We start from the raw sequence: 9,510 nt of genomic DNA on the forward strand, positions 1-9,510 counted from the left end.
TATTTCAACAATATATGAGTATACGACTCGATGATAATAAACTTTCAATTTTAATTTTGCAAAAAAATAATAAAATAAAATAAAAAATATATATATACTGTTCTGATCTGATTAAATTAAGCGAGTTTAAACGTGCAAAATTATTGACATTTATGAATTATTTATTTTAGATAAGTTTGTTTTTAGATAAATTTATTAAAGTTTACCCAATCTTGGCAAAGATGCAATTAATATGAGTGGTGTTAACGTTTCCTCTGGAAAAAATTTTTAACGCATCTAAGAGCATCCTAGGCTTTGTGTTAAAAAAAAAAAGGCAGAAGCACCAGCCGAGCTCTCTCTCTATGGTTAGTCTACACCCACCACATGTCCTCAACCACAGATACAAATGCAATTTCATTGTTAATCGCACGCTTCCCGATCGAGGAAGATTTCGATCGTTAGTAAGATTAATTACACGCACAACATTCACATTTAACGTGAAAATCTAACGAAGTAATATATCTCTAAGGACACACGGACGACACATAACGCTTTTCTACGTTAAATGTATAAACACTTACTGAATCTTCTTATAAGATTGCCGGTGAACGATTCTGAGGTAGCACTCTCCTCGCATCTTAGGTCACAAACGGTTGTCTCGTTCTTGGAAAATTTTAGATTCGGCACCGAGAGCAAACGGCCCTCTCTCTTTGCTTGTTTGATCTTGGCAATATATTTCAATCTTGGCGGTTTTGTCTCGTGTTCGGGCAAAGACAGGTTCATCGGTCTTACCGCTTCAGTTTTCGCGCCGATATTGTCATTGCTCATTATCGTTTTCTCATTCTCGTTCTCTGTTGGGCTTCTAGCCTCTTGGATCTCTTGCTTTTTGTCATCAATCTGAGGACTCTCGCGTCCCGGAGATTGACTCTCCGGCGATAACGAGGACTCAGAGTCAACACTTTCGACCGGCGACAGCGAACAACTTGTGCTGGCCGCTTCGTTGATATTGCAGTAAAATGTGGAAGACTTTTGACTGCCAGTATCGCTGCTTATCTGCTGGCATTGGGGTACTTGCATGAGCCCCGACGACGAGCTCTTTCGGAAACATAAATATGTACACATTGTAAAACAATATTAAAATTATATCAAAAAACAGGAATATACTTTCACTATCATGAAAAGTAATTTCCGAGACATAAGCACTCGAGACTAATTTCTCTACACAAATTTGTACAATTACATATAATTCTATGTAATTTAAAATTAAATATTTCCTTCATGAACTTATAATTTAAAATTAAATATTTCTTTCATGAACTTATAAGTCAAATAAGAAAAAAACTTTATATCGCACTTAAGATACATTACAAACGTTGCAAAGGTATGAGAATGCAACGACTGCATTGTAACACTAAAATATTTTAAGACATTTCGCGTAGACGTAAATCGCACAAACAATAATGATAGAAACACAAAAAAACTTAAAATTATTGACGATATATAGAATAATGATAAGTAAAGCACGTATTAAAAAAACATACAAGTACCCCATTCTGAGAAGACACCGAGGACGGTGTAAAAGTATTTTTAATCTTCAGATCAACTTTGCTTAGTTGTCTCTTGAGACTAAATCCCTTCCAACCTTGGCTTTTCTGACACTCGTCGCCGTTAGGAATGTTACCCGCTTTATTGGATTCGTTCGTGGTTTCCTCCGCGTTCGGTTTATCGTTACTGTTTCCAGTCTGACTCTCATTGCGAGGACACTGTTGCTGTTGCTGTACTTGTTGGATCGAATCCGCTATCCTTGTAACTATCGGCTCGGATTCCATCACGGATTCTCGTTGATTCTGATGGATTTAAGATGTTGGGCTTTGCACAATCAATCAGTTCGTAGGTAAAAGAAAATGATATATATATATATTGGACCTAATTCTAAGAACGGATTATTAAAAAGGGCTTTATGCAATTTTCGCGTTCGTGTTCCGTCAGTGTCCACTAATAGTGGTGTAGACTAATCCTTTATTATCGTGCTATCGTACGATCTGCCGTGTCTGTAAAACGCGTGAAGTAGAAACATGCCTACTAAAGAAAAAGCACAATATAAAATTTAAACTGAAAGCTACTGCAAACGTATGGTCACTTGTCACTTCCCAGGCTCATGAAAAAATTTAAATTGAAGAGTGCAGACAGGACAATGATTAGATTTGGGTTTTTTTTCCTCTATTAAATCTGTCTGCCTACTCTTGATAGATGCCTAAGATGCTCGTAGAGACGTAGGCCTTCGATATCGCTAATCAATGAAATATTGTAATGTATCATTGTATAAATGACCATTATGCCAAATTTATATCTCACTTTTTTAATAACTATATAATGTTTTATAAACTTTCGGAGCACATGTAGAGTATTGTTGACAATTTCTTCCTACTATTGAATCGTTATTGAGAACTGAATTCATAAATTCAGGATAATGAACGATCAGATTAACGTATTGTAAATATATATGTATAAAAAAATGAGAAATATCGCACATTGTCATTATGCCTGATATGATTCATAAACGAAAAGAATACGATTATGTAATTGTACTAGCACCTTTATGCATGAGTTATTAATAGTTTTTGCTGAGGGTCTATAATTTTCTGTCAATAAGAGAATAATATGAAATAGCAATCATTAAATCTCGACGATATTATAAATCCCTGGAAAGGAAAATTCCTAATTTATGAAAAATATAATATGAAACCAGCTTATACATAGCCGAATTAACATATACATTTGATATCTGTGCAGTGAGTTACAAGTTTTATCTACACTGTTCATGTAAAATAAACAAAAAGAGAATTAAAAAAATTACATATATATGTACTAACAAGCATGCGAGTACATTTATGGAAATATTGCTGGAAGGTAACTGGATACTGGCTTCATAAAATAGCTCTGCGAACAGTTGTACCATTTGTTCCATAATAATTCTCACTTGATTTGCTTTAAGCATACATGAAAAGTTAGTGATGATCTTAAACAATGTGGTATATAATGTATGCATTACATCAGTAAGATGACAGTACTAGGCGTTGATAAAGGTAGAGCAAGCATATACAAAAATGTTACATGTCTATCTAATTATTTATCAATAGGATTTTTCAAATTTATATGGTTCAATAAATTTTACTTTCACAACCAAGATAGGGAATAAAGTGTAATTTTTAGTCAAAATTTTAAATTATAAAACAAAGTATACAATGATTTAATTTAATTCCATTTAAAAACTTAAATGTAACTTGATAAAATCTCATATCGTTGTTTATTTATTAGCAGTTAATTTAATTTCTTTATTGAAAATGATGACATACAATAATAAATGGCAAAGCTTCTATAATACTTCAATATTAGAAAAAACTTCCAATTAAGATATAAAATATCATTACGTAATTATACGAAAATATAAAATATTTTATCTTACGTGTAACATTTGTATCGATATATCTTTAATCACCTGCTAGATATTTCATCAATAATTGTGCAATGCTGACATTTACTGATGTGATGTACATACATAGCTGAAATATGTTATAATTATTATTACACAAATACATTTTGTTTGTACTAATAAATTATTATACATATACTAAAAATATTTCTTTATAAGAACATTTGTTTTATTATCTACAATGTCGAAATTTTTATCTTTTAACATTGTACTACACCACCAATATTACGTTAAGATAAATATATAACACAAATACAGTTTTTAAAATTCTGTTACTAAGTTAATAATTGGCTGCGTTCAGCGGACTCAACAGTTGAGTGAGCGCTCGCTGCTATTGATGTATTCTTCCAGATCTAAAATGCTGATTGGATGATCTAAAAGAATACATCAATAGCGAGTGTTCACTCAACTATTGAGTCCGCTGAATGTAGCCACTGTTAACATAACAGTATAGCAAACATCAATTAGTGTATACTGCTACTAATCAAATCACGTATATAAAGAAAAAACACTCATCTAAAAACATCATTTAATAATTAGACATTATTTTTAAGTTATTTTTAAGTTTCTTTTTATATATCTAATAATATTTTAATTTCTCAAACATAAAACTTTCCTAAATACTTGATATACATATGATGCTTTGTTATCTCAATGACATTTTAAATTTAGTGTACTTAACAAAATTTTCAATCCTATAATACAATACATCATACATAAATTACGTTAGCACTGCTAATGTCTCACGTAAAATTTATGTTGCACATTTATATTTCTCATGCATTATTGAATTTTATATTAATTTCTAATGATCTATATTATACGATAAAAAATTTATGAACATTGTTGTAAACAGTGTTCATAAATTACAAATTTTCATAAATAATGTAACATATGCACGTACATATATATATCATACATTTTTACAAAATAACATTTTTCGAAGCAAATTAATTATAAATTATAACGTCAACATTATTAATTACATTAATATTATTTCTATGATCATAGTTATAAATATTTTGCATTTACATTTTTCGTATAAAGTCTATGCACATGCACAGATCCCACCAAATATTTATGTAAGAACTGTTGCTATACTTATTATTGACTAAGTAACTAACGTTTTTAATATTGCTTTTCTATATTGTTTCTACTTTTTCATTTGTTCATTTGTACTCATTTACTACATTCAACATTTTATTATCCAATAACAGATTAAATAATAAAAACCGAATTATCACCAATTGCTAACTACTCAAATAACATAATATAAATAATATTCTATACTGATGACACAACAACATTGTACAACAAAAAAAAACATAACAATTTCTTCAACAAAAATATATTTGATCTTACTTGCTTCAATGGTAGACACATAATAGTTAGCTAAACATTAAATGCAAAATATATTTGAGTACAACGGAAAAAAGCGTTATTTTATATATATAAAATTACATTAAGAAAACAAAGTATTTAACATTTACATGTATACACTGAGATATACATTTTCTTAAATAATTATTTCTTTAATATTTTGTCATAATAATAAAGAAATAAGAACAGCACATTGTTATAATTTGTAAAGAAAATCTTCGCCACATGGAAAATGACAAGATTGACCAATAATTGTTGATATAAAATCTTTCTTCGTAATAGAAAAACTTCTTAAAATAAATTTTTTTTAAAATATATTTTCATTAAATTTAATAAAGATTACATTATTTAAGTCATCTGTTACATAAATGTTGAATACATTGAAAATTAGAGATTATTCTTCCTAAGGTACAACTGCTCGAATTTTGTCAGATATAAAAATTAATTATTTTATTTTTCTGATATTATATGTTATTACCTAATATTATCTGGAAATTTGCTAAGCAGAGAATTTAGAACTCTTGAATATTTTTGCCATTAATACATTTATTTAAGATTATATATATTATAGTAAAAATAATGAAGTTAAAAAAATATCCTGTATGTAATTTATTGATTGTAATATATAGAGAAAATACTGTTGTTAAAAAATTTTTTATATGAATATGTAATAAAATAAGTATTTAGTATTCGATTCAATATAATCATATATACAGTTTAAATAAGTTTAAAGTGTCGTAATTGCAAGTAATATCTTTTTACACTCTATTCATATTTAAATGCAAATAAAATTTACATATAATATACTTCTAAAGCACTTAGAGAAATATTATACTTAGCAATGAGAAAATTAATAATTAAAGAATTAAATAATATAATAAAATTAATTTGTATGTACTAAGAAATATCTAATAACATATTTTAAAATCATACTTAGCCACTATAAGCAATAACTTAATGTCATTAAAATTCGATAAAACATGTTTGTTTCCATATTTTCGAATCGTATTGTTTAATTTAAAAACAAATTTTAATTACTTATTAAAAGTAATTACTACATAAATTTTAATTACTTATTAAAAGATAGCTTTATTATTTTTATTAAATGTTATTAAGATATCATATATTTTAAATTTTAATTAAAATATTTTTACTGTTATCATCACTTTTGATTAAAAAATATTATTATTCGCATGTACTTGCATGAGAATAAATACTTTACCTTCTTGTTGCCAACATTTATTTTGTTTTATAATATATTTAAAATAGTTTTTTTTTTAAAGATGAGATTATATAATTTTTAGCGAATTATGCTGTAATGCATAAAATTACAAGAATTTTAGAACATAATGAAGAATAAAATTGTAGGAAAATTCCTCAGAATTTTCAAATTCATTTTACAAAAGTTTCAATTTACAAAAGCAGACTAATAAATTACAATAAAAATCTTTAAGTCATTACTTTTTATTAAAAAACATGTACTGTACTGTGCAAGTAAACAAAATTTAGATAGCTATTATACACGCACTCGTGTAATGATTTTTAAACATTATTTTGAAGTATTTATATTTATTTGCAGAATTGAAAAAATGTTTCATTCAATCATGAAACTTTAAACTGCAATATTCTTTCTAAATTCTTTCACGTAATTATAGCAATTTATTTATGTAAACATTTTAAAATCATGCAATAAAAAATAATGTTGGCACTTAGAGAAAGCGGAATGCAAGATGTAAAAATTCTAGGTCCTTCTAGATAAAATCAAGGGTAAGAACTGGAAGAATTAAAATGTACACAGAATTCTAGTAGAAAAAGAAATACATTTTACCTGATCTGAACTTGGACTTCGTGCCTTATCTTCATTTTCTCGTTTTAATTCGTCCTGCCGTTTGGGACTTCGCAAGACGCGTTGATAAGGATCGCCACCACCAAGATCACTGGTGTTCAATACGACTAAAGAGATCTTCTGCACGATGTCCACTATCACTAATCCTGACTCATTTCCATAGGCCAATCTAAACATAAAATATTGCGTTGCATACTCTCTGCCTATGATATGCAATGACATTTTTGAAAAGTTATGCCTGGTAATATATGGTAATGTCAATTCAATTACGGAATTCTCATGTACGTTACAATAGCTAATACAATCCTATAAATTACACTCACAGGCCGTATGAGGAATTTAAACTGAGGGACGTTATATTTTCGGGTAGTTCTCCAGGAGGTGCAGTTGTCAAACAAATCAATGTCGCTTGAAAACCAGCTGGCCTTTTCTGCAGTCCCGTTTTGACTTTGAGCGGATGATTGAACTCTATGGTCTTCGTTTCCACGTTTCCTACGGTGTTTCCGGTTGCCGGAGATTCACGATCCGGTGAATTGTCCGCTTCTTTTAACGGATCCACCGATAAGCATATTTCTAAAGTCTGTAATATCGAAATAAAATCATTTTATTCTTGTTATGAGAAAAACACGAATGCAGCGTAAAGAGAATATTGTTATTATGTAAATAAAATTTAATGAAATGATATAATATCTAAATTAAAAAAGAATATTGATCGTTTCACTTTAAGTTTACTAATAGCAGAACTGAGCATATATTTTAAATTTTTTTATTTTAAATATATTTGTAATGCAATTGTATTTCAGCGGGACACATAAAAATATTTTGTATTTCAAATCGAAAGATTGAAAGTATTTTGTATTTTGTAGTTCAAACAATAAGATTGATTGTCAACCTTAATATTTGAAAAATATTATAGTATTTGAAAAATACTATAAAATATAAAATATATTTTCAATCTTTTTCGATTTGAAATACTTGTTGATTTAAAATACAAAATACTTGTATATGCTTGGATGAAATACAAAATACAATTGTATTACAAATACTCAAATTTTAAAAAAAATTTGAAATACATGCCAGCTCTGACTAATAAATAGTAGCAAAAAGAAGTAATACATTAAATAAATAAATGACTTACCACTACTTCAGACATACTTTCAACCTTTTTAAATTTAAACAACACGACATGCTTGCCGCTCCCTGCAATAGCTAATTTCCGACTTTCAGGACAAAGAAAGATAAGTTGAATAGCTAACGGATCTTCCTCAGAATCTAAACTACGCGTTCTAGTTTTTTCAAAAAGTTTCGCCGTCTTTAGTTTGTAAAGGACTTGTAATGTTCCCGCTGAAGCATCCCAAAACTTTATACTGCCATCAGCATGCCTGTGGACAACACATATGTAGCCACAGAAATTTAAGCAACTTATTGATTATCGCTTAATTTGTGATAGGCTGTAACATGTATGCACGTAGTAACACGTACAATATGACCATACATTTTATGGATATTATTATATTAATAAAAAAACAAATTCTTTATTCATTGACACAAAGTTGTATCCATGATAATATTACCCCGTAAGAATAATTTCGTTATAACTGCTAGAACTGGAGCTCCATTCGCCACCGGAGATAGGCCATTCTTTCTCGCTAAAGCCAGTCTTCTTCTGTGACTTTGATCCAACGGAATAAAATGCAGGTACTAGATCCGAAGGGCAATCCGCAAAATATGCACAACATGTCACAGGAGATTCATGAATATCCATAGGATATGGATTCTCAAAACAAGGGAATCCAGTAGTTAACAAATCTATCACAACCAGATCATTTTGTAATAAAACAACAACAGCATAAGGATCTTGAAAATCTGAAAAATGATAATAGTAATGATTAGTGCTATCAATAATAGATATCTCATTTATATATATATATATAAAATACTGGTGATATGTATACTGATAAATTTTTCATTTATATTGTAGTTGATAAAGATTACAACTTGTACAAAAAAAAAGTAATATTTTATTTTAAAACATTAGAAAGCATATTTTACTGTACCACTAGCCCATGGACTATCACACAGCGTTATAAAGTCTACAACATTATGTTCCATTTCGAGCACCGTAGTAGTTTTTCCATGTATCACTGTAATGCTGGGTGTTCTCCCAGTGGTGTCCTGTGCTAATCCACCGGAGAATATCACATATGCTTCTCTGAAAGTTTACGTTTAACTCGTATATTTTACTTAAGATTAACGAATAGTTATTACTTAAAACTCTAATATAACGAAAACTATCTCATATCATTTTACCCTGTTCTCGATAATTTCCATTCTACTTTTTGAATGGCTTTGCAACGTTCAGGTTCTCCATCTTTAGTGAATTTTGCTGTAAAAAAGATATTATAAAAATGTTATATGTTACATGATCAAATAAATAATAAACTAAATAAAATCATCAATCGAATCTCACCATGTGGAAATGTTATACTCGGTTTTAATTGCCGAATAGTCCAAGTTGAAAGAGAACCGTCCGAGTGACTGCACATGAATTGTTTACCTTCATGATGCCATGTTATCGATGTTAATAAATCATCTGTTTGACATCTATAGTCAACAATCTTGGTTTTTAAGTCCCATAAAACAACTTGTCCTGATGAATATCCTATAAGCATCTGAAAACAAACATTCGCGCATATAAGAGAAGTGCGCTTTCTCATGTCAAAAGATACTTCCTTGAAACAAGACACGTGGATATATATATATGTATATAAATGTATATATATATATATATATATATATATATATATATATA

General features: G+C 28.9%; 1 protein-coding gene across 7 annotated transcripts in view; it reads right to left on the bottom strand.

Moving 5' to 3' along the window:
• LOC108750725 (syntaxin-binding protein 5) overlaps positions 1-9,510 on the bottom strand; it is a 43,430-nt gene that overhangs the window by 11,895 nt on the left and 22,025 nt on the right. For 4 of the 7 annotated variants that reach the window (XM_018490406.1, XM_018490407.1, XM_018490405.1 and 1 more), the window contains 9 exons: positions 9,169-9,370; positions 9,009-9,084; positions 8,756-8,910; positions 8,273-8,564; positions 7,837-8,080; positions 7,022-7,278; positions 6,681-6,867; positions 1,527-1,826; positions 561-1,074 (listed from right to left, as the gene is read on the bottom strand). In XM_018490406.1, the coding sequence (XP_018345908.1) occupies positions 561-1,074; positions 1,527-1,826; positions 6,681-6,867; positions 7,022-7,278; positions 7,837-8,080; positions 8,273-8,564; positions 8,756-8,910; positions 9,009-9,084; positions 9,169-9,370 (2,227 nt within the window). Of the gene's footprint in view, positions 1-560; positions 1,075-1,526; positions 1,827-4,834; positions 4,865-6,680; positions 6,868-7,021; positions 7,279-7,836; positions 8,081-8,272; positions 8,565-8,755; positions 8,911-9,008; positions 9,085-9,168; positions 9,371-9,510 lie in introns of all 7 variants that reach the window. The other 3 variants (XM_018490408.1, XM_018490412.1, XM_018490411.1) reach the window with 2 other exon arrangements.

Source organism: Trachymyrmex septentrionalis, unplaced genomic scaffold (assembly GCF_001594115.1).
Source record: "Trachymyrmex septentrionalis isolate Tsep2-gDNA-1 unplaced genomic scaffold, Tsep1.0 scaffold37, whole genome shotgun sequence".
Classification (NCBI taxonomy): domain Eukaryota; kingdom Metazoa; phylum Arthropoda; class Insecta; order Hymenoptera; family Formicidae; genus Trachymyrmex; species Trachymyrmex septentrionalis.